At 35.0% G+C, this 26,906-nt stretch overlaps 1 protein-coding gene across 4 annotated transcripts in view; it reads right to left on the reverse strand.

Annotated features, from left to right (window-relative positions):
- Positions 1-363: 363 nt before the first annotated feature.
- Positions 364-26,906, reverse strand: part of LOC110021067 (probable thimet oligopeptidase) — a 160,297-nt gene continuing 133,754 nt past the window's right edge. For 2 of the 4 annotated variants that reach the window (XM_020719399.1, XM_020719397.1), the window contains exons 17-20: positions 24,267-24,340; positions 24,084-24,188; positions 23,924-24,004; positions 364-713 (exon numbers count right to left, since the gene is read on the reverse strand). In XM_020719399.1, the coding sequence (XP_020575058.1) occupies positions 585-713; positions 23,924-24,004; positions 24,084-24,188; positions 24,267-24,340 (389 nt within the window). In that variant the 3' untranslated portion in view covers positions 364-584. Of the gene's footprint in view, positions 714-23,923; positions 24,005-24,083; positions 24,189-24,266; positions 24,341-26,906 lie in introns of those variants that run through there. The other 2 variants (XM_020719398.1, XR_002293600.1) reach the window with 2 other exon arrangements.

The raw sequence follows: 26,906 nt of genomic DNA on the forward strand, positions 1-26,906 counted from the left end.
GAAATATTGCATCCGGACTCCAATAAGACCACACCATTGTAAAGTGGTGGGCCCCGTTCTCGCCATTTAAAAAAAAATGTTAAAAATGCATTTTTTTACGTGACCTGGCCCAAAGACCTCCCGAATACATTGAAAAAAAGAGTACGTTCTCGATTCATATTCATTTTTTACGGGTTTTCATCAGCAATTTTGATTTAGCGTTTAGAGTTCTCCTGCTTGAAGCAACTCCGAGTGTATTGGGTTGGCATGTATTTAAATGGGTTCTCGATTCATATTCATTTTTTACGGGTTTTCATCAGCAATTTTGATTTAGCGTTTAGAGTTCTCCTGCTTGAAGCAACTCCGAGTGTATTGGGTTGGCATGTATTTAAATGGGTTGGCCGCTCCACAACATGATTGGCTAAGCTCGACAAAAGAAAAAAGTGTACAATAGGCTCAAAAAAACATTTAAGAGTTGAACAAGAGTATGCTTAATTTGTAGACTTTTATAAGATTAACATGATTGCTGAAAATGAAAAGAACAGCAATAAATAAATAGACACATACATGTCCACGAGTCACTGGCAAAGCTAACTGTTCACAAATTAATTGATTTCTGCTAGAGGCAAGCTGTTTCTGGCTTTGATTTCAACAAACGGCCGGATAGAAGGCTTTCTACCAAGGTAGTCCGATAAAATATCAAACGGTTCCCTGTATCCTCCAGCCTGCAATACCTGTGTATATAAATAAAAATGGGAGGCATTGAAAAATGATTTACTAACCGAATGCTAAGCAGGAAAATAAGCAGCAGAAAAAAACCCATGAATTCGGAACAGTAAACTTTATCTATTTGTAATACATGAATTAAAGAGTACAACTCTCAAGGATGATGGGGATTTGAGAAAGTTACATGTCCCTTGGAAAGATTAATAATAAGGTTATATGTCGTTGTCTGTCGGAAGAATAAATAATGCTGTTATCTCTCTTTCATAGAAGTGGTGTTTTCCTGATGATACATGGTTTGGTATTGATATGCATGCTTTCTTTAGGAGCCATTTGGGATTACTTTTAATTTTATTTTCATTTTTTTATTTATTATTTTAATTTGTTTTTATTTTTACTTAAAATAAAACATATTTGATAGTATTATAATATGATTAGCTATTTTTGAAAAACAGTTTTGAGTGCTTCTAAAAATAAGTTAATTTGCTGAAAACAAAAAGAAAAAAAAACATGAAAAAAAAAATACTAAAAATATAAGTTAATTTGCTGAAAACAAAAAGAAAAAAAAAAAATACTAAAAACATATTTTTAAAATAAAAGCAAAAACAAAAATTTAAAGTAAACGCAAAAGTAATCCCAAACAAGCCAGCTAAAATTTTGTAAGATTTTTCTCTTTTCATAAAACATTTGGAACATTGCATAATTTTCAATGCAGCTCAATTTAATGCATTAACCACATGGTCGAGCTCGAGCCACAAATTATTTAAAAATTTTGTAATCCAAAATGACTGAGAAATTTATTCAATGGCATGCTGTTAATTTTAGTCCTACTTATATATACTGGTCAGTGTCACCAATCTTTTTGTATGATAGTATCACCATGTCCCAATTATCAATGATTTTGAGTAGGGACAGGCATGTTTAATCCATTTTCAATATTATAATATTCCATATCAATAACATAAATATTCTTCTAACCTAAGCAACAAAAATTGAGAACATTCACACTCAGCATGGGGCCCTTAAAATTGCATAACTTTTGTTTTCTCTTGAGAAGATTCTCCATACTTGGGACAGAACAAAATATTGTTTTCAATCTAACTGATGGTCGACTTTACACTCTATTAGAGATTGGAATTCTAGTTTGATCTAAAACTGAGAACAGCTTCTGTCGAAAAAGAGGACATTCTTTTTAGATTTTATTTTATTTCTCTCCACTTGTGAGTTGTGGGTTAGTTTTCATTTTCCTAAAGCTCACCTATTATTGGAGATGAACAAATTGGCTGCTAATAGAGAAGTCGGTGGATCTGCTGTGCATACTCTGATAGAACAATAGAGGTAGGGGAAGCTGTCATGAAGCTTGCTGCAGCAAATAGAGACAAAAGGAGGCAAATGCCCATAAATTAATTTCGCAGGGCTTGTTGCAATGAAGAAAGAGAAATTACTCGAATTCTTATTGAGTTTCTTAGCAAATGTTATGCCCTCATTAATACAAAAAGCTTTTACGTAATACTAGGTAATTTTAATTTTGGACGCAGCTAATCACAGTGATTTATTGACAATTATCATTAGGTCTGGATAAAGCATTAACACTAATATTATAGATGTTCTATGAGAATAAGGATGAGATTACATACAACTTACAATCCAGATAATAGTCCACAGATTGGGATTTCAAAGTCTCGAATTACCCGCTAGCTCCAAATCCCGCCAATATTCAGCTTTATGGACTGCCTATTGCGAGCGACAACCATACTATCAACAAAACAACAATAAAAACCTATTATTCATTATTATGCAACAATAACCTTCGGATTAATGGAAGCCTGCAATTTTCCTCACCAGCTTGAAATCCCTCTATTTGTGAGGTGAGCAATGGATAAGTTAAATTAGATCCTAAAATGTGAAGTCAATTCAGTAGCGACACAAACTGTGAACAATGTAAGGAGTTTCTTATGTTCACGCACCATATTTCAATGACCATCTAATTTACATATTTTGACCAGGGATAATGGCAAATTTGAACGGATAAAAATAAGAGGATACATTTCTCTTCTTCAAGAAGAAGAAAAGTGAGGCAACCGAGTTTGCATTGCCAAATTGGCAAATGACACTTCTAACTAAAAGCAAATACTAGAGGACATGCAATGCGTGCAATACTAAAATAGGATCGGAGACCCATTGCCTAGCACTCCTAGATGCTTCAAGGGGCTCAAAAGAACAATCCAACCTATGATAAAGGGAGCTAGCATTCCATTCAGCAATGAAACAGTGACATTCTAGTCACATCATTATTTGTAAGACTCAGTTAAGGTGCAGCATACTAAAATGAAGTGGATGACTTACATCTGACAAATCAACTTGATAATCAAATACAGAAAGAAGGCTAACAATGAAATAACCGATTTGCTCTATAGCACTTCCTTGTTTAGGTATTATAAACCATGTTGAACTTTCCGTGTAAGAAGATTGCCAGAAGAATCTCTTCAAATGAATATTGGACATACAGAAGGCAAACTTTAAAGTTAGCCTGCAAAGATGGATGATGTCCTTTATAAAGGAGAATAGTGGTGCATGCTAGATTCTATAAATCAAGTTGAATATGTGAAGTGATATCTCCAAAGTAGTTGGTTACTTTAGAGAGTAAGAATTGTAGAACAGATAACAATATGTTCATTCACCAAACATACAACGAGATGTGAGTACATCAGAAGATGTGAATACATCAGAAGGTCCATAACTTGTAACACCTTCAGGCAAATAAGATAAAAATGTGCACGTCATTGCTCGTACCAAAGTAACTGACCATCCTTCAAAAAGCATCTCCATGGCTTTTCTGGAAAGTTTGCCAAAGAGAAAAAGAACCACAACTGTCCCTATGTGGTCAGACAGTTTCAAAAATGGCTATTCTAATCCCTACAAGTAAACAATCACTGATGAGTCCAATTTTTTCTTCCAGTATGCATAGGCATCAACAAGTTGAATAGCGATGTGGTACCATCCTTTGGGCCACTCTTTAACTAAGCAAATTTGTAGTTCGTGTTATTGATGAAGCGTTGACAGAAGGGATCGATAAATAAAACTCTTTCGATTAACCAAGTTGATTTTATTAAGTAACTTGGTCTGTTTATGGTCACATGTAGAAATGTGATTCAATCTTATTAGGTGAATTAATTCCTCATGACTTATATAATACTCAACAAGAACGAAAAATGCAAACTCATAAAGCTAATACCAAAGAGTCCGGATAAGGCTAACAATGATTATGATGATCTAAACTGCATAGTTCTCCTTTCATGATTATGATATCAAAAAAATAAACTAAATAACAAAAGACAATAATTTTTTCGTGCTTAATCCAATAAGCATTAGTTCCAAGTGAGCACAACAAATTGAATAACAATATAGTTTCACGAAGGTTCTACCTCTTTGTTTGATTGGAAAGAGATGCCTAAGTTGCACAAGCTTGTTCTTGGAAAACTGTACGAGTCTGCTTCATGTTAACCGGCAAAAACTACCCTAGCTTAACAACCAAAAAGCCCAAACTCCACCTTCCCTTCTAAGTTCTATAATTGTCAATGCTATCCCAAGGAAATATCTCAAATCAAAATAAAGGATAGCACAAAAGCCACATTAAAATAGCCCTAGCAACAATGCCTTCCAAATATATTCCAACTATATCCATCAGGGCCTGGGAAATCCCATAAGAAATATATGCTAGCAGGAGAATAATTGGTTCACTATAATGGCCATTCTATACCAACTGTTTCAGGATTAGCATTCTGTGGGACTGAAATTGGAAAAGAATTATCATTTGAAATACTTCAAGAAGCCATTAAGAAGAAAAAAGAAATGAAAGGGAAAACGGTTTTTATCTAGGTTTTGATATCTTCCAAAGGGTTTTACGACACACACCAACTGGCCCAGCCCTTTTAGGGGTCGGCTGAGGTGCAACAGAAGGTGAGAATTTGGTCAGACCAACTCTCACCAGCACTCGTCCTGACATTTATAATCAAAACCCAGTGGACGATGAATTAGTATAACTGGATCGCTGCAATATACGACATACATTGAATTTCAATCACATATTCGGAAACATGGAAATTAAATCATCAAAAATATAAAAACCATACAAAACTGCTAAATACAAAACAATAAAAATATATACTCAAAACTTATGTACAAAAGTCTAGAAATTATCGTGCAAAAGCTTGTATAAAAACACACCTTGCTACTCACCCCGGTGTTCGTTGCTCTTAACTGAAATGCAACGAAGAAGAACGAGTAACAACGAGCTCAGAGAAATATTTATGGCTAAAATGAGATTTTAAACATAAAATGAAAGGTACCGTGCATGCTTGTATAAAACTATACATGTCTACATACAATCATAATATACTAGCGCAATAGAAAACATGAAAAAAGAACAGTTACAGTTGGTAAAAAAATCAACTGTACTGTAACATACAAGTCATAAGCATTAAAATCATAAGTATATGTATGTTCATTCATTTCATAGAGGTCATATCATAAGAATTTCACTTGTTTAATGAATAGGATTCAACTATATCCATATTTTTTTATCATGGGTCATCACCTTGCCCCAAAGACTATACAAACTACTGATAAAAGTAGAGTTTCCACCAACAGAGTAGTTATTGACAACCCCCCTGATACCTACAATTCCCTAACGTTCTGTCACCGTTTATTTCCAATGGTTTTTAGAATTTCATCCTCATATAAATATCAGTTGGGAATACATACTTACATAATACACTAGCAAGCATTCATGAAATAATCTATCCCTTAACGTTCATTATGATATTTCTATAACAACATTCAGCAGATATATCATACAAAATAATTCCTACAATTAAGCATTTCATCTCATAAGCATGAATCATAACAAAATGAATGTCTGCGGGCAATCAATGTCATTGCATAATCATTTGAATCATAAAATAGAATAGAATCACAGATAGCATAATGAAAGTCAACTTACATTCATAAAGTACTTGCAGATATTTATCTACAATATGTCAGAATTCAAATGCATCACTGTCAAATTAGAAATCACATGAAACTTATAGACGAGTATTTTTCTTAGTTTGACACAAGCTTATTTCACCTGACTAGACGGAACACTCCCACGACGAGCCTCTATACACTCGCCTCGATCTTGCCGCCTTAATAACACAACTTAGGCAACGTAGAAATCATAGGAATTCATAAAATTCGAGTTCATAACATGATTTAACCCAAAACATAACTTATTCACCCGAAACATATCTCAAATGGGCTTTCAACATAAATTGCCCTTCTGAACCGGCTAATTCACCTTCGCTAAACTCGTGCTAAAACCCTTTTAGAAGTCTAAAAACAAATTACGACACTTCTGACACAAACTCGGTGCCTCTGACAACTACTGGAAACAAGAAAAACACCAAAAGTGAGGCAAACCTCAAAACGAAAGGGTGACAAAGGACATGAAAGCCTAAAATAACGAAAGAGAGGGATTGGTGCATACCGAAAATGCCCTGAAGCGTCAAATTGCGAGCTGCGACAACTAGGTAGCAACTCAGTTATTGTTGTTCAGACCTAGCTCGCAGCCCTTGCACTGTAGCAATTGTCGCAAATCTCGCCTTGCTTCTACCGACATGAAACGAACAAAGAAAGGGGAACGAAAGAGAGAAGGGAAAGTGGGATAGGAACAAGAAAATGCGAAGCATGGGACTTTCTATTCGACAAATCGAATGAAATAAAAGAGCGTAAGGCCCTCTTTGGCCGAGCAGCACTGCTGCGGCGCGACAGCCCAACATGATCTTTACGGGTTTGGCACGACATTGTAACAGCGACATGCCGCGATTTCGATCAAACGCCAACCGCGAACACTAACCCGCTTCCCAGCTCCGTCAATCGGCTTTTTATCCCGTTACCCTACCCGAAACATTTCGCCCCCGTGAAATAAAAACTGCTTGCTCTCTCTCCCCTTTCCTCCACTTATCCGACCGGCTTCCTCCTCTTTCTCCGACGAATCCATCCAAAATAAATTCGTCCCATGGAAAAAAAGGTTGCAGGCGCAGAACTCTCCCCTCCCCTCCTCTTCTCCGAAGGTCCTCCTCCTCCTCTCACGCAGACCATTTTCTCGTCCTTGAAGCGGCGGTAAGAAGCCTTTTTTTTATGTTTGAATTTGTAAGACCCTAGTCTTCTTTTGCCCTAATCTTCTCAAATAAAATTTTGTGGTTTACTTATCTGTTCTTCAAGCACCAAGCATCCCTACCATTTTTTGGATGAGTCAAGAGTCTGTTGTCGAATTAGCAGTGAAGCAAACAAACGAACTCCTTACTTTTTGGTGTTAGATATGTTAATATGTAAGAATCGGATGGCATGCATGTAATGCTCCCCAAAAAAAACACTTTCCAACTCAAATATTGTTTCCTAGATCAACAATGCCACTCTCAAAACATGTAAACGCATATGATGGGTTTGTTCAATGCTCTTGATCACCTCTACAACTGTTTAGATTACTTAAAAAAAAGACATTTGGAGAGTTGTTAAATGCTCTTGATCACTTCTTCTCACTTTACAAAAATAGAGAGGTACTAGGTTAGAAGAATCAAATATCCAAACGAGTCTGAACAGTTGTAAATTAAATCATCCAAATTAATTTTGCTATTAGCCAAAAGAATGATTTAATTAGCTGACCCATAAATTTTGGTCAAGCTTCCCTTCTTTTCCTTTTGATGAATATCAGTGTCTAGTTTAAACTCTAGAATAAAGTAGTATTTTGTTCAAGCATGTTGAGTATAGTGATAAGTACAATGTGATTTTGGGTGAGAATTGTGATTTTGCTACTTTTTTGTTGCTATTAATGTCTAGTAAACACTTTCTTGTACTAAATATTACATGAAATGAATGATCCGGGTTAGGGATGCTGTGATCTTTTTTATTGTTGGAATACAATGTAGACGAGCTCATTGCATGAATAATAATGATCTCTTCTATTGTTGGAAAACAATGTAGATGCCATTGTAAGTACTTTACCCTTTTAATCTCCATTTTTTGCAGAATCCTGAAATGTAGATGTTCTACTTGAAACAATGTAGATGTTCCATTTGCAAAATCCAGCAATAAGGATATTTGTATGTTTTCTGTGGTGATGTGGCATTTTAGGATGACTTAAATATTTCTAAGAAACCATTGCTATCATTATGATATAAAATGAACAATAGGTTTAGGGTTTTCTGTTGACTGTAAGCCAAATTTGAGTATTGTTACATTTGTAAAAAAATGGCTAATAAGACCAAATATATTGCTACACCGACATTGAGGGAAAAAAATGAAAATAATATTTTGTGATATTTGCCTCAAGGAAATAGAAATGGAAAACTGACCAACTGCCTTCTTCAATAAGAAAGAATGGCAAAATATTACAAAAAATTTCAAGAAAATTACAGGCAAAGGTATGACAAGATGCAATTTAAGAATATGTGGGACCAACTTCAGAAAGATTGAAAGATTTGGAATGACTTGAAACGAGTCTCAACGGGTTTAGGGCGAGATCCAGTGAAGCGAATAATTGATGCACTAGATGAGTGGTGGACTGAAAGACTTGTGGTGAGTATTATTCTGAAATTTTGTTAATTTTTCACTTTATAATTTTTTATAATTGGATTTTTCTTAATTTCTTTGTAGGTGGTTCCTACAGCAAAGAATAGCGTGAATCTTAGAACCCCTGGAGGTTCAGGTGATTCGACTGAAGTGTCCAGCCAGGAGCATAACGAATATGAAACTACCTTCCCTACCAAGCAACCAAGGGTTGACAATAAAATAAAATCTGGTCCTGGATTTCTTAGAAACCAACTCTCCTGGCAGGTATCTTCTTACAATGCAGAATGTTAGGCTTCTCATTCAACCACTATAGAGAAGGCACTGGAAATTATGAGTGATTCACCCGAAATTTATGAGGATGAAGCTTTCTATCTGTACGCAATAGAAATGATAGAGGACTTGGTCCGTAGAGATCTCTTTGTGAAAATGTCAGCTACTCGCGGAATGTCTTATCTTCAACGTTTTTACGATCCCTTGAATAATGAGATATTCAATACTTTTCATGTCAAGAACATTTATAATGCATTCTCTTTTAATTTTCTATTATCGTACTTGTAAACACTTTAGTATTCTCATTATTATATACAACCGTCTCCTTTTTTATATTGCTCAAACTTTTATGTTTTAGTAACTCAATAATGTATAAGGTTTAGACTGAAAGATACCGATCCTCATGGATACAAGTAGAAGACTACAAATGCCGGTCAATATGGATGCATGCATAAGGAGGCACACACATATGGAGGCGGAGATGTTGGTTGCTGTCATATGCTTGATCTACGAGTACTACAATTCGTACATTGAACGATCGTCATGTATGACATCTTCATATATCAGTAAAAAATGGGTTGAGGAGTTGCTAGTTGAGCACCCAACAAGATTTAGTAATATGTTACAAATGAGTTAGAAAATATTCATTGATCTTCTGGAGGAACTCGTAGGAGCTCACTGACTTCATGGTTCAACCAGGACCACTTCACGTGAGGTGCTCGCAATAACACTGTACATACTATCTCAGAATGACTCCATGCGAGGGGCGATGGAGCGTTTTCAACACTCCGAGACAATTAGCTGGTCCTTCTCAATTGGATTGAGCGCACTTGTTAGTTTTTCCTCACATGTCATTAAACCATGAGATTCTAAGTTCGAACAGACACCCATAGAGATATCGCACAATGTGCGATATATGCTCTTCTTCAAGGTAATGTCTCGAGAGCAGTTGAGTTATTTTTTTGGACAATGCAATGTTGTTCAGTATCTAGCTTTCACTTAACTAAGGCTGCATCAGCACAATTGACGGAACACATGTTGACGCACGAATCCCAAATAATGATAAAGTTGCATTTATTGGTCGTTGCGGAAGCCTAACCCAAAATATCATGATAGTTTGCGATTTTAACATGTGTTTCACTTTTGTAATGGTCGATTGGGAGGAGAGCGTACATGAAAGTTGAGTTTTTAGATCTGCAACGCAGAATGTCAATACCAACTTTCCACATCCACCGGCAGGTACGCTCGAGCATGAGCGTATAAAATACTTCACTTTAATCTCCATATTAATTGCAGTATTTATCTGACAAATACTACTTGGTCAAAGCTAGATACCCATTGCAGCGAGGGTATCTAAAACCATTTCCTGATATGTGGTATCATATACCAGACTTTGAAACGTGCAAACAATGTTACATGAGACGAAAAAGAAATGTTTCATAAACGACATTCATCGTTGCATGGTGTCATTGAGAGAAGTTTTGGTGTGTGGAAGAAGAAATGGGTGATACTCCATGATATGCCACCTTACAAGTTCTCCAAGCAGGTACAATTTGTGTTTGCTACAATGACTCTCCATAATTACATTCAAAGACATCATTCTCGCAGCGATATTGAATTCTATTTGGCGAAGGAGGATTAAAAAAATGTACCTACAAAAGCCTATGAGTACCGACTGGGGCAGTCCTTGACACAACATGATAATGAGGCATGCAACTCCCGTTCTGCAGACGAGAAATGTGCAAGCTAGATGACAGCGTTGAGGGAACATATTACCGATGCGATAATAGGCAGATCATTGGAGAGTTACATATTTTATTACCTGTAGTTTATTAAAACTCTGTAGTTTATTGAAATGCTGCTAAAATTAGTTTTTGTAAAGTGCAATTCTTCTTTTCTTTAGTTCGATTTTGTAACTTGGATGGAAGTTATCATTCATCCCTTCTAATGTGTCTATTGGAAAGATAACTAACGAAATTCTGGCTATGGTTTTAATGAATAGATAGATGATACTGTTGCTTTTTTATGGACTTAAATGTCTTTGAAAGTTGGCTGATGTAGCTACTGTGAAGTTTAGTACTTAATATCAACTTGGAGCTATAAACCTGTTGCATGTAAATGTTAATGTATAGGAGTTATGCAAGTGAATACATAATAATTGTGTCGTATGGATATAAATGCCCATTTTGCTCATTGGCAACAAGGACGAATTTTTTTCTAGATGAAGGTGAATGCATTTATGGGTTTTTCCAGTTAATGTCCTTATATTCGAAAAAGAGCATAGTTAACGGGATTTGTTTAATAAAATCTTAATCCAGTTAACTATATATAGTTATGATAATTGCTTGATGCACTTCATCTCTGCTGCGGTATCTCCCAATATACAGAATATGTTATAGTTTTAATTCATAAGAAGTCATGCATCACACCTACGGAGAGAACCAACTGATCTTGGTAAACATGTAGTTAAAGAGCCAAATACAGAATAACATCTTCTATACTTTCGTACTGTTTTGTCTGTATAAAGTCATGCATCACAACTTCGAAATAACCATGATAGTATCAATATTCTTTGTAGCTCTTCTCTATATGCCACCACACTGTTGATTTTTTTTACATAAAAAAGGAAATTTGATGGATGCATTTGCAAGAAAATAATGACATTGATGAGTTGTTGGGTATTTACCTCCAAAAATGGTATTGGTAATGTATGACTATGTTTCCTGTGGTGATAATTTGGCACTTTAGGATGACTTAAACTTTTAAGCAACCATTGTTGTCATTATTAAAGAAATTTGCTCTCTTCACATGCAATTGATAGACAACGTTCATTTTTTATTAACTTAAATGTCTTCATAAATTGGCTATGAGGTAGACTTTGATTATAGAAGAGGGAAGTAGAAAGCTGTGTGAAAAAACCGTGCAATGGAGTGCATGAGATGGAATCTTTGGTTTGAGTCTACTAATCAACATGCGCTTCTTTGACCATTTTTACTCTAAAAAATAGATGAATTCTTCAGATGCTGCATGACATGCTATTTCTTGCTTTTTATGTTATCGTTTTTAATTCTCAAATTCTCCTTTTAATAAATTCACATGATCTTGGTGTGAATATGGTAATTTTGTTTTTGTTCGCCAAACACTGATTTAAGTCATAGATGTGTAAAAGTTGCCTAATTTTAGTTTTTTGAAATATAGATTTAAAAGGATGCACTGCAGATCATGAATTATATTAATAAACAAAGTTAATTAGTTAATTAATATCAACTAATAGTCCTGTAACTCACAAATAGTTCTATTTGGAGCACATTGAGGCATGAAATGAAAATGTGGTAAGCTTCTCTTCTAATTGCTAGAGTTGCTGGTATCTTAGAAAGTGATTGACAGCTTATACTGTTCTGGAAATGCTTATGGTTAACCTTAGGTAATCAAAGTTCATTTAACCTTTAAAATGTTTGCTTACGGTTTCGTTTTGGTATCTATTGAGCAATTGTACATATGTAATTAGCCTTGCATGTAACTAACCTTACCGGCATCCTTGGATGGAACTCCCAAAATTTTGGGAGAGCAATGAAGGAAATATTATTGTGTTCCAATTGGCTCAACCGGTTGCTTAGCTGTCTTCCATAACATAAGTTGTTGGTATTGCTGACAATTTTGTGATATCTACACTTGAACTTTAGAACAAATTTCTTGGTCTTGATATTGGCATTTTAAGCATGCTTGGTTGTCGTTTCAGCTGTTAGATTAAAATCAAAGTTATCATTTTTGCTATTTAAGTGTGTGTGTTTAAAAGATAAATTGACCACTTTGCATTCTTTTTGGAAGGTTTACAAACAACCACTCATTTTTTATGAATTTGCATATCTAACATCTGAAAATCAAATTTTATACATACATGCCATCTTAACTATGCATTCAAAGATGCATTTCCTTTTTCAAGTGAAAATGAATTTATTTCTTATGTGATACGAAATTTGTGGGTGGTAAAAAAGTATAAAAGAGAAGTTGGATCTAGTGTTTGTTGAGATAGTTCTATGTATGAGACCACACAGAGAGAGCTTCATTAAAATATGAATTGAAGTTTCTTTATTTGTTTCACTTCAATTTTGAATATAATTCATAGAATGAAGTTATCTTTTTTTAATATGAATTGAAGCACATTGTTGTAGGTGCTTAGTGAAACACATTGTTGTTATTCTCTTGTACAGAAGGAATATTTGGTGGATGCATTTGCAGAAAAATAAAGATATCCCCGAATTTAAGAAGTAAGGATTTTCACCTCTTGATTATGTTGACTAGTCATAGCGAGTTCAATGATATAAGACTGTAATATATGAATGAATTGTTGGGTATTTTACCTAGGACAATTGTATTAGTAAAGCTATGACTTTGTTTCCTGTGGTGGTGATTTGACAATTTAGGATGGCTTAAAATTTTTAAGCAACCATTGCTACCATTACCAAGAAAATCTCTACATAAAGATCAATGGAAGACTGACCTTCAGGTATTGTTGTATGGATTCTACTTTGATTTGATTTTCATGAGATTAAGATATGGAAATAATTTGTTGTAATCTCTTTCAATCTCCTTTTTTTTTTTCAAGAATCCATGCTAAAACATCCAGCTTTTATGCTTAGATATAAGCCACTGTAATGTATGCAAAATATAAGTCACTGTACTATTCCTTATCATACCAACAAATACTTGGTACCATAGCTTGCTCACAACGAATTTATCAATATATTCATTTTCAATATAGGTGATATACCTGCAATGTATATGTTCTATTTAAAACAATGAAAATGTGTCGTGTGGTTCTTTTGTATATGAAACGGATAAGGCGAGGCATTTATATACATACCACCAAACCCAATGTATTTACTGCGGCACACCTTGCTTTCGGCATGTGCTTCTTCCTTCAGAAATCGACTTTTCTAAAGCAGCTTGGAAGGCACGTGGATCTTATGTGCAACCGTTGCGTCGTATTTTCCGTGAGGGAAAAATTATGGAACTTTGTGTGGAAAAAAATCAATTGTCGTTTATTTTTTTTCTTTTTTTGATGTTCTATATGACTGAGAGTTCAAGATGAACCAACTCATTGATGCATTATGACTGCAATTTAAAGTTCTCAGAAAAAAAAAGTTATGATTTGTTGTGCGAGTAAGAAATAGACATTGGATAATTATACCTATGCTAGGATGAGTTGACTATTTATTCACCTCATTGTTGCTGTAATATTGGAGTTGGTTCATTATTAACAATATTTGGATGTTGTTTTCTCTCCTATTACAATCAAGAAAATATGAGCTCAAGGATTTCAAGAACATCCCGATGATTGCTTTGCCACTGGGCTTCAAACTTCTCTGCTAACGTCACGTCTGCCGTATAACTACGGGAGAAAGTTCTATAACTACCCACGAAACATCGCAAAACACTGTCACTTCTTCCGTTGGACAGACAGTTCGGCAGATTCCACTGATGACGATGATCGGGAATGGAGAACATCACTCGAGAAAAATCTAGCATGGGAGTTATATTGTCAGAATGTTAAAAATAATATAATCATCTTATTAATTGTCATTGTAATTGTATTAGACTTTTTTTCTCTTGATACTCACTGTGACGTGAAATGTGTATCTGTAATTTTGTATTGTTTTTAATTGAAACTTTGCCTTAAAAGTATTAAATTTATGGCTTTTGGGATTGGCTAGAAATTACAGAAATCTAGTTTTTACATGTTTAGCTTATAAAATAATTGACACGTAAGCCCACTGTTCATAGATTTAACTTACTCTAATACTGCAAATGAGAAGATAGTTTGACATTTTGCCTTTTATGATGAATGAAAATTCTCCCGCAATAAACCGGATAATTATAATGAACTGTCTACTAAAAGTCTTTGCTACTTCAACTCTCAAATATAATACACTAATGCTTGTTTGTTAAAAATGTGCTTCACATTTTTTGTGTTGTTCTTATAAAGTATGATTTATTTTTGTTTTTAGGGCATGAGTTGAAGAAGAAATAACAAGAATAAAAGATGCAATGAATCAGAAAATATCTATTGGAAGGATAATTTACGAAATTTTAGCTATGGTTTTAATGAATTTTGATTTTTTCTTTTTTCTTTATCACATTCGGTACTCACTGTTAAGTTAGTTGAGCATCTAAATTTTTGAACTGTTTCGAAGTGAACTTCTGCTTCAGAAGTATCAAATATATGGTTGTCATAGTTCTGTTTGGCGCAGCTACAGTTTTCCACATTTTCAGCTACAGCTGCATTGCCTAGAAAACTACTGTGAGGAAGCTGCTGCGGGGAAACTGGATGGTTGTATGTTGCAGCTGTGTGAAAATAGCTGTAGCTCAGCTCTTTATGGAAAAATGTTCATTCTGCCCCTATTTAGTAAAATTATTTGAAACAGAACTATGACAGTCATATATCTGATATTTTATAAGCAGAAATTTACTTCGAAATAGTTTAAATATTCAGAAGCACAACTATTTTAACAGTGAGTACCGAAAGTGATAAAGAAAAAGAAGAAAATAAAAAATCATTAAAAACAAAGCCAAAATTTCGTAAATTATCTTTTCACTAAATGTTTTCTGATTCATTACATCTTTTATTCTTGCTATTTCTCATTCAATTTATGCCCTAAAAAACATACTTTATAAAAACAACTCAAAATATGTGAGACACATTTTTAACAAACAAACAGTAGTGTATTATATTTGAGAGTTAGAGTAGTAAGTGCTCTTAGTAGACAGTTCATTACAATTATCTGGTTTATTGCCGAAGTAGTTTCATTCATCATAAAAGGCAAAATATCTTACACTATCTTCTCATTTGCAGTACTAGAATAAAGTAAATCCATGAATAGTGGGCTTACATGCCTATTACTTTATAAACTAAACATGTAAAAGCTAGACTTCTGCAATTTCTAGCCTATCCCAAAAACCATAAATTTAATACTTTTAAGGCAAAACTTTAATTAAAAACAGTACAAAATTACAGACACATTTCAAGTCACAGTGAGTATCAAGAGAGCCAAGAAAAAACGTTTAAAACAAATACAATGACAAATAATAAGAAAATTATATTATTTTTAAATTCAGACGGTATAACTCCCGTGTTAGACTTTCCTCGAGTGATGTTCTCCATTCCCGATCATCGTCGTCAGGAGAATTCGTCGAACTGTGTGCCCAATGGAAGAAGTGACACTGTTCTGCGATGCTCTGTGGGCAGTTATAGAACTTTCTCCCATAATTGTGCGGCCGACCTGACGTCAGCATGGAAGTGTGGAGGCTACAATGATAGAGTAGTCGTCGGGATGTCCCGAAAATCCTTGAGCTCATATTTTCTTGATTGCAACATAAGATAAAACAACAGCCAAGTATTATTAATAATAAACCAACTTCAATATTATAGCAGCAATGAGGTGAATAAATAGTCACCTCATCCTGGTGTAGGTTTAACTATCCAATGTCCACTTCTTACTTGAACAACAAATCATAACTTTTTCTTTTTCTGAGAACTTTAAATTGCAACAATGCATTAATGAGATGGTTCATCTTGAAAAACTCGGTCTTTATAGATGATCAAGAGCATTGACAAACCCATCATATGTGTTTTACACGTTTTGAGAGTTTTGCGCCTGCGATTCTTTTTTTGTCACGGGACTGATTTGTTTCGAACAAATTCGTTGGAGAAGAGGAAGCCAGTTGAAGAATAAGAGGAAGCCGGTCAGAGAAAAGAAGGAAAGGGGAGAGATCGCAAGCAGTTTTTCTTTCATGGGGGCGAAATATTTCAAGTAGGGCAACGGGGTAAAAAGACGAGTGACGAAGCAGGGAAGCGGGTGGTTACTATTCGCGGTCGACGTTCGATCGAAATCACGACACACTGTTGTTGCAATGTAGCGCCAAATGCCTAAAGAACGCGTTGGGCTGTCGCGTTGCAGCGGTGCCACTTCGGCAAACAGATCTCAAGTCGGTGGGCTACAGTGCTGAGAGGATTAAGGGAGGGTTACTTAAGAATACATAAGGATTTATTAATTTAATAAAACTTATACTTAAAAATTTAATAACTCCCAATCTATTCATAATTTACATACAGTGCTTTTTATCAATTTGATCGATTTCATGCATAGAATTTAATAAAATTATTTTGATCAAATTCTGAGAGATGAAAATTTTAGAGTACATTTAAATTGTGCTAGACTTTACTTGGTATAATAAAATTTTGGCGTTACAGCCATCCCCTCATAAAAAAATTCATCCTCAAAATTTTTTCGACTTTACTGGAACAGGAATGGATATGTCTATAGCATGTATTCTTCTTTTTCTCATGCTGCTTCCTATTCAGGCTTGTGTTTCATCTTTCACAATGGAATCTGTCTATTTCTGAGCTTCTTAATATCAGTAGTTAAAATATTCTCAGGTTGCTCAATATATGTGAGATTCTTCTGAACTTTAATATCTTAATGTGAAATTCTTTTCTTTGAATTTAAACTCATTTCCCTAGAATTGAAATGTGAAACAGATGTGTATATCTGACATATTCGCTGGTAATGCTAGTCTGTAAGCAATTAGACCAATTTTTTCTATAATTTCAAAAGAAGCAACGTACATGGGACTCCGCTTGCTTCCCTGACCAAATTTAGACGTACCTCTCATTGGCCTTACTTTCAAAAATACAAAATCTTCATCTTCAAATTTAACTGTTTTGTGCTTTGGGTTATAATATTTCCGTTGTCGATCCTTAGAAAGTCTTCAATCTATCTCTGATTAATCTGATTTTCTATGTGGCTTCGTCAACTAGCCTGGGACCTAGCATTTGATGTTCACCCACTTCAACCTAACTGAGTGGAGTTCAGCACTTCCTGCCATACAAAGCTTCATAAGGAATCATTTTGATGCTGGATTAATAGTTGTTGTTGTAAGCAAACTTAATCATTAGAATATGATCTTCCAACAGCCTCCAAAGTCGGGAATGCAAATTCCAATACTTGAGTTCTTCTTTTTGATTGTCTGTCAGTTTGTGGATGAAATGCAGTGCTGAAATGTAACTGTATGCCCAAACTTCGTTGAATGTCTTATCACAACCTAGACGTGAATAATTTGTTTTTGTCCGAAACAATAATTTTCGGAATCTCATGTAATCTGATAATTTCTATAACATATAATTCAGCCAACTATTTCGCTGAATCTGAATCGAGGAAATCCCATTACAAAATCCATAGCAATCTCTTCCTATTTCCATTTAGGTATCAATAATGATTGTAGCAATCTGTTGAGCCTCTGATGTTTGGCCTTAATTTCAAACATGCTTAACATTGAAATACATATTTAGCAACATCATTTTTCATACCTGGCCACCAGAATGCCAACTTAAAATATTTGTACATTTTTGTGCTGTCTGGATGAACTATGTACCCTAAATGATGAGTTTCATGTAGAAATTTTGGTCTCAAATAAGAATTAGCAGGTACCCAAAACTATAGTTTGTTTCAAATAACACTATTTTCATCAGCAATTATATAAGTCTCCTTTTTTAATGAAATTGCTTTTTAATTCTTGTACATCTTAACTTAGCACTTCTAGTTTTCCCAAAAATACCAGTTTACCACTTTGCAAATATTTCACAACTTTCACTGCACTAATTGGGAAGATTGTGCATTTATATAGAACTGTTTTTCACCAAGCGATTTTAGCTTCATTCATCTTTCCAAAATTCAATTATAGCAAAGTGCTTTACCAACCAATTCATCCCCAAAATATTAGCAAAGATGTGAATTAGTATGGTAATCAACTCTGTTGATAACATCTTATCATACATATGAACATGAACTACACATTTTCTATTAGCAAAAAACCCACTTCCCGATGGCATATAGTAACACACAAAATAGTAAAATGAATAATATCATGCAAACTAGCAGCAAACTCATCAAAAATAAAGGAATACAATGCAACTGAATCAAATAAAATAGTGTCAGATTGATTTTAAATTAGGAGCGTATCTGTAACCACTTATTCTGGTTCTTTGGCTTCTTGAGGGGTAATTGCAAAAACTCAGGCTCTTACCGGTTGCTCTATTTTGCGTTCTGAGGTTTCACAATTTATTTGCATTGAAGACTTTCCCAAAAACTGAGTTCTGCTGAGTTGACTGCCTTCCAAAAATGTTTTGAACTGTCTATGTCCTTGGATTGCCTGTGATCTGCTATCTTTCTTATTTTCTTATGGAAAATTCATTTGAATATACCCGGGTTGTCCACATTTATAACATTTTTCGAACCCAATCAAGCACTGCCTAAAATTTCTCTTCCCACACTTCTCACAAACTAGTTTTTCCATTTGAAGTTGTTTCTGCTTGCCTTCTCATCTCGTTTTCTTGTTTTGAAAGCGTTCTCTTTTGCCAAAATCATTTTGCTTGCCTGATTGAGGTTGTCACTGTTGCCTGGAAAAGTTCAACTCATTTTCAATTCTTCTTGCTCTATCAACTAGCACACAGAAATCGCTGATTTCAAATGGACCTAATGCCAATCTCAAATGATCTCTGAGACCACGCAAGAATCGAGGACACTTTTCTTTCAGGGTGCTGACATTGTGGGTTGCATATTTGTAAAGAGAAGTGAATTTTGCCTCATATTGCATAACTGTCTTGGACCCTTGAGTTAGATTGAAGAATTTATCTTACAGTGTTAATCTGGCTGAAAGCGGAATATATCAATCTTTGAAGACTGCAACAAATTCTTCCTACTAAATTTGTGGGAAAGGTGTCAGCTAAAATTTTTCTCAATGCTGCGTCTGCCACCACCTTTCTACTTCATCTTCTAGCATAAATATGGCTAGTACCACTTTTCTGTTTTCTGGAAAATCATAAAATCCAGAATTTTTCCATTCTTCAGACGCCAATCTTTAACAAATGTAGGATCACTAACATCTTTGAATGCAGGTGACTTGAAAGACTAAAATATCTTTAAGCATCGAACCACTTCTGCTCTAGTTTCAGATCTAGGCTTTATACTGACGGTGGATCTTTCGATAACAGTTATTTTATCTACCACTTGTGATATTAGTTGCACAATATCGTAACTCACTAGTTTTTGGTGTTCGCATTTGTCTGGTTCTGATTTTCATTTCTACCAAATATTAGTCAGCTCAAACTTAATGCTTTGTATTTGGGCTAAAAGATTAGCCCTCAGTATGTATTGGCACAATTTATTATTCACAAGCAATTTATCATATAATAATTTTATCGTGCACACATGACACCATAAATCGTAAGGGATACCCACATCAGATTCATCAAACTATAGCTCTGTAAAAAGTAATTCATATTTAATCTCATTCTTACTTCTTCTAAATCCAACATACCTCATTCTTTTCATCTAATAACTATGCTCTGATATCACCTTATGTCACACACCAACTCGCTCCCCTTTTGAGGAGTCGGCTGGGGTGCAATAGAGGCTAGCAATTTAGTTTGACCAACTCTCACTAGCACTCATTATGACTTTCATAATGAAGACCCAGTGGGTGATAAATTAATCTAACTGGATTGGTGAAACAAACATGATACATTGCATTTCAATTACATATTCGAAATAATAGAAATTAAAGAATCCACAATATAAAAACTATACAGAGCAACTAAATCCAAAGCAATAAAGATACATACATAAAACATATGTAAAACTCTCCCAAAATTATCATGCAAAAGCTGTACAAAAAACACACCTCCCTACTCGCAACGGTGCTCGCTGCCCCTATCTTAAAGACAACAACAAGCTCAGAGAAATAATTTAGGGTTAAAATGAGATTTTAAACAGAAAAAAAGTGACGCGCATGCTCGTATGAAACTATACATATTTACAAACAAGCATAACATGTTAGCATAAAAAAAAATGAAAAAAGAACATATAATAATGGTTGAGTTTCCCCCAGCATAGCAGTTATCGACAACCCCCTGATACCCGCGGTTCTCTAACGTTATGCCACTGCTTATTTCAAATAGTTTTTAAAGTTTCATCCACGTATAAATATCAGAAGTCGGGAATACATCTTTGTATAATGAACTTGCAAACACTCCTTTAATAATCTATCTTTTAACATTAATTGCGACATTTTTGTAGCAGCATGCATCAGGCATTACATAAAACATAATTCCTGCAATCATGTATTACATATCCTATAAATATGAATCATAACAGAATGAATGTCTGCAAGCAATCAATGTCATATGCATAATCATATGAATCATAAAATAGCATAAAATCATGTGTAGAATAATAAAAGTCAACTTGCATTCATAAATTAATTACAAGTATTCAACTACAATATATCAGAATTCCTAAATGCAACACTATCAAACTAAAAATCAAATGAAACCTATAGAAGAGTACTTTTCTTAATTTAAAATAATTTTTTCAATTGACTAGACAAAGCAACACCAAGAAGACTTTCTATATGCTCACCTCGAGCTCGCTGTTTCATATACACAACCTGGGAACATAGACATCATAGAAATTCATAGTATTCAGGTTCATAACATGATTTAACCCAAAATATAGCTTGTTAGCCTAAAACATAACTCAAATGGGTTTTTCAACATAAATCATCCTTTTGAAACTGGCTAATCTTCTTCCCATCACCTCCAACATAGCTTCCCCTTTGCTAAACTCGAACTAAAACCCTTTCGGAAGCTTGCAAAACCAATAACGACACTTCCAGCACAAGTTCGGCACATCTGACGGCTACCGAAAATGAGAAAAGCATGAAACGAGCAAAATGTCAAAACGGGAGGTGAGGAAAGAAATGAAAGCCTAAAACAACAAAAGAGAGGACTATGTGCTTACCAAAACGGCCCCTGGGCTTCGAATTGCGAGCTACAGTACCCAGGTGGCCGCTCGGTAGAAGCAAAAGTCGGTGGGGTGCAGTGTTGGAGGATTAATTAAAGATTTATTAATTTAATAAAACTTATAATTTCATTATTTTACAACTCCCAATCCATTCAAAACTTACATACAGTGCTTTAAATCGATTAGATCGATTTCATGCACAGAATTTAATAAAAATTGTTTCAATCAAAATTCAGAAGATGAAAATTCTGGGGTACATTTCAAATGTGTCAAACGTTACTTGGCATTACGAAAACGGGGCGTTACATTTACGATATGAAAAAATGTGAGCCTTGATACTATAGGCCATAAGAGAACCTTTCATCACACAAAAAAACATTCCCCTAAGGAAATCATATGGTAATCACTAGATTTAGCCAAAGTGTCTTGTTATTGCCTATAGCCTTGATAAAATTTAAACTATATTGCAAGGGAACAGAGGCCCCAAACATTTGGGCCAGTCACCAAAAACTGTCAAGCATCAACAAAGGTTGCATCAATAATGAAAATGGTACTGGCTCATGATGATCTAATGCTTTACAAGAAAAATATTTAGTTATTGACTGCACATTTCGGGTTATGCGCATTTATAGTGAATCATACAATATGTTGTTTATTAAGAACTTAAAACAACAATCAAGAGGTTGCATCAATAATGAAAATGGAACTGACTCATGACGATCTACTGCTTTACAAGCAAAATGTTTAGTTATTGACTGCACATTTCGAGTTATGCGCATTTATAGTGAATCATACAATATGTTGTTTATTAAGAAAACTTAAAGCAACAATCATGGACATTAATCACCATCAAATACAACACCTTTTTGTCGCATGCAAACCCAAGTTCCATCATTATGAGCTTCTGTGCAAGTCTAAGGCGCTATGTCAAGGCAGACATTTGCAAATGTGCGCTTGTGCTTAAGCACACATCTCTTCCTAAGTTCGTTCTCCCATTTGCCCCACTAGCAACATGCAGTCCCTTTTGCCACTCTCGCGTCCCTATGCTCGTGTAGAGAAGCATCCTTCGATCCTTCAAAGTCTTGTTCATAATAGGTGCTTGTCTCTTATTTTTCCTTTTTTATCTTTTACCTTTGCATTTCCCTTCGGACAGTGATTGGTGAGTTTTTTTGGTGGCCTTTTTTATCATCATATTATTTTAGTTGGAGTTCAATTACACCGGGCTCTTTTGTTGCCATACTTACTATGATAGCAGATTTTTTATGAGAATACTAAAGTGGTCTTCCCCATTTTGATGCCTTTAAGAACCACTTATCATTCTGGTTTGGAGGCCTTATCATTAACTTCTGTAGTGGTCTTCCCCATTTTGATGCCTTTAAGAACCACCTATCATTCTGGTTTGGAGGCCTTATCTTACATTGTTCAATCAATCGAATTTAGTATCATTGGGATCTGCATTTTGTACAACTTTGCAAATTGGCATTGCTCCCAACCGTCCTAGGTCTTCTGTTACCAGACTCCTGGTGGAAATAGATGTTACCTTTCCTTTTCATGAGGTACCAATTGAAGAGGCACAAATTGTTAAATTTTCCTGTGGCTATTGCAAATATTGAATTTGAATACAAGAACCAATTTGTGGCTATTCCAAATATTGAATTTGAAGACGAGCATTAATACTGCTCTTTCTGTAAGATCTTTGGCCACACTCTGCTTGCCTCAAGGTATATCTAAGAACTAAGGGAAAAAAAAAAAGAAAAATCAAAATCATGAAATTCATTCAAATGTTTATACCTCCACTTCTCTTTCAAAGACTATCACTCTCTCAATAGAGGAAGTTTGTTCTCAAATTCTAAGACAATTTGATTCTTTGGAAGCTATATCTAGTTTGATTTCCCTTACTATTCCTTTGACTTCAACATCTGTATCCCCTACAATTAATGTTGATATTGATGCTCCTCCTTTAAAAGTTCTTTGCAACTTATTGATTCAGATGATAGAATTCAAAGTGACAATGTGGCAGCATATAGCTCTGTCCTTTTCAACAAATGGAGTCGTAAAAAGAAAGAAGTCATCATCAATCCCACCTTTTCACCAAGCTTTAAGCCAGGGGGTCAATTAACTTAGTATTCCATGATATCTTCATTTTCTCTTACGTAGTTTTTTCTAAAAATTATTATTAATTATCCTTTTCATGCTCATATAATATACTTGTCATAAAATTATGCTTTAAACAAAAAGTAGATCGATCATAGAAAGTGGAAATATATGGTGACATTGATTCTTGCGATAAAAATTGGGGTCCACGCATATAAATTTTGCAGTGTCAATTTTAATGATTCAAATGACACTGCATCAAAAATATAGATTGGTTCATCAGGATTCATAGAAAAGTTTTGCACAAGCTAACTTCTCAAACATGAATGTAAAAAAGCGAAAAAAAAGCAGTTTTCTAGGAGGCAAAATAAATAAACAGTGGTAACCTTCTTTTTGAATTGTAGACCTGCATGCAGGTTTAACAAATCATCTTGAAATTTTGTAGCAAATAAATCAGCAGCAAAAACCTGCAATAGATTGAATATTAACCTCTATAATGCATCCACAGAATAATATCATGCTAACACAAAAAGATGCATGACTAACCTCACTCCAAATTTGGCTATAGCAAGTAGCGTCATAGCAAATTGCTGAGCGAGGTAAACAAGAGGCTGGGTTGGTTCCTTCCAACAAGGGTATACCTAACATTATCTAGAAGTAGACAAAAAAACTACTAATAAGTAAAATAAAAATATAAGATTATTTAGTCATAAAACCATCCATCTAAACCTTAGGATGAAGGTGTCTGAGTAACTCGACTATGTCTATGTTGTCACGGGAATGTATTATCTGATCAAACAGGCCTGAAAGGTTAAAAAATTGTTAAAAAAACAAAACATCAGAAGATAAATAACTATATTTATTTACCAAATTGCAGCTGAACAATGAATTATTGCAGCGATTAAATGAAGCCTAAGCATAAAGCGCAATTGAGTGAACAGAATGATCGTGAAGCTGAAATTGGAATTAAAATTAAACAAAATGAATCAGTACACGCAAACCAAAGATCACAGTTAGACTATTTATATGAAGCTGTTCTCATAAACAGAAAACAAATAACAAAACAAAATAATGGAATCATAGCTGAAAATCTACATTATAACTTTCGGCATCGATAACTTGATGTTCACACTTTTGGGGTGAGATATTACTATGATAATTAACTAATGGGATAATTAGGCAAATCAAAAACATCAAGTAGAACGAGACAAGTTTCCATAAATATTAGGCCAAAATAATAGATTTTATTCCATCAGTGCCAAATCAAAATGATACAATCACAAATACATAAAAGATAAATATCTATATTTCAAAAGATGGGCTATTCTCTCCTAAACTGTAACCCTAAAATGCAAGACGACAATCACACATAACCTAATGCAAATTATATTAAGCTTTATTTATACACCACAATAATAGCCAACAAATGACAAAATTGTCCTTTTAGTCATGCATCTAACACAAGTCTTCAAATTATTTGGCGGACTTGGTATCGACTCAATGGAGCACGATGGGGACGACACCGTAGACACCGGTCTAATATTACCCCTCCCAAAAAAATACATCATCCTCAAATTGCAAGAGAAGAAACTGCTACTGGATCAAGTCGTATGACTACCACGTCGTAATCTAGCAATCATTTCCATTTAATTAGCAATTCTTTCCCACCAATTGATTCCTGGTGCACCCTTTTTAACTCAAGTGGTTTTAAGAGAGCTTCAGTACCCTCGTCCTTTTCCAAAAAGTGCCCGATGAGTAAAACATAATCTATTGGTGTAACATTGTTCTTATAGTGCACAATTTCTCCTTAAGTAACTCACACTAAACAGACCTCAATTGATCGACGACCTTGGATGACATCAACAGTTGCATTAGATAATGGATCTATCCATAGATGTTGTAGCATGTTCCTTGAATTGGTCAAAAATCAACATCAGCATACTTGTAGTTTCATAAAAGTGAGATAACTCAATGCTTGAACTGAGCCCTAAGAATTCTTTCTATAAAATTGATGCCATTCAAGGATTTCTCGATGGTGAAAGAAAGCTTAAAACGTGGTGGATAAAGTGGTATGATTGATTACGTGAGTGCAGAGGTTGGAGGGCACTGAAAACTGATGTGAACGACGATGAGACAGCAAACCAAAAGTAGAAACGGGGTGGTTTCCGTTTGGCAATTGGGGCAAGAGGGACTTCTGGTCGGGCAAAAAACAGCAACCCAACTGCAGCTCGGAAGATTCGGGAAGCTGGACAGTGAACTAGAGGTGATGAAGTTGTAAATTTCAACTGTAACCAGCAGTTGGAAATGTGTTTGATGGCAATTCGATGGAAAATCAGTGGACGAACTACGAATCTGCGAGGTAATGGCATCGAGGGAGATCCACCACTAGTTTCTAGGCAAGCTATAGATGCACCACTTGCGAGTCCTTGAAAAATATAGCTTTACAGGACTTGTTGGCCTATTTTTAGTACTTGGTATTTTTTTTTAGCAATTTCTTTCCTGACCTACTCTTATTAGATCTGAATATCCTTGACTCGAACCTCAACATTAGTGCTAAGCTTAATAGCAGGGAATAAAAAAGCCAACTGTAAAGGCATAAGAGGGTTCCGTTGTACAAAATCTCAAATGACCTATCGCCTGTGGACTGATTCGTAGAATGATTATAAGCAAATTCCACCTTAGGAGGAATCAAATCCCACTGCTTAATGTTCTTTTGTTTGTCCATTTGTCTGAGGGTAAGTTGCTAAATTGAAGCTTCGTACCTAACTTGCCCCATAAAATCCTCCAACAGTGATTGAGAAATTTCACAATTCTATCTGATGTAACGCTCCTCGGAATGCCATGAAGATGAATTACCTTCTTGAAGCATAAGTCTGCAATATTTGACACATACGTTGTTTTGTGATAACGTACAAAATGGGCTATCTTGGAGAAATAATCTATCACTACCATAACAGAATCTTTACTCCATTGTGTCCTGGGTAAGCACACTACAAAGTCCATGCTTATGTCCAACCAGGGTGCCTTCGAGATATGAAAGAGAGCGCAGAACCTGGTATTCTATCCTCAAGTCTTAGCCAGTAACATACCCTACACTGTTTGACGTGCCTCCTCAAATCTCATACCAATCTGGGCGCCAACAAAAGTTCTTCATTAAGAGGAATGTATTGTCTCTACCAAAATGTTTGACCATCCCTCCACTGTGACACTCTTGTAAAATATTCTCTGAGTGAGCTACAAGAAATGCATAGTTTATTCTGGAAAAAAAAAGATCCACCAGATCAGTGATATTGCTCGTACAACCTACCTTGACACTGGATCCAAATATCTAGAAAAATCTCATCAGTCGCATACAAAACCTTCAACACT

Source organism: Phalaenopsis equestris, unplaced genomic scaffold (genome assembly GCF_001263595.1).
Source record: "Phalaenopsis equestris unplaced genomic scaffold, ASM126359v1 Scaffold000120, whole genome shotgun sequence".
NCBI classification, from domain to species: Eukaryota; Viridiplantae; Streptophyta; class Magnoliopsida; order Asparagales; family Orchidaceae; genus Phalaenopsis; species Phalaenopsis equestris.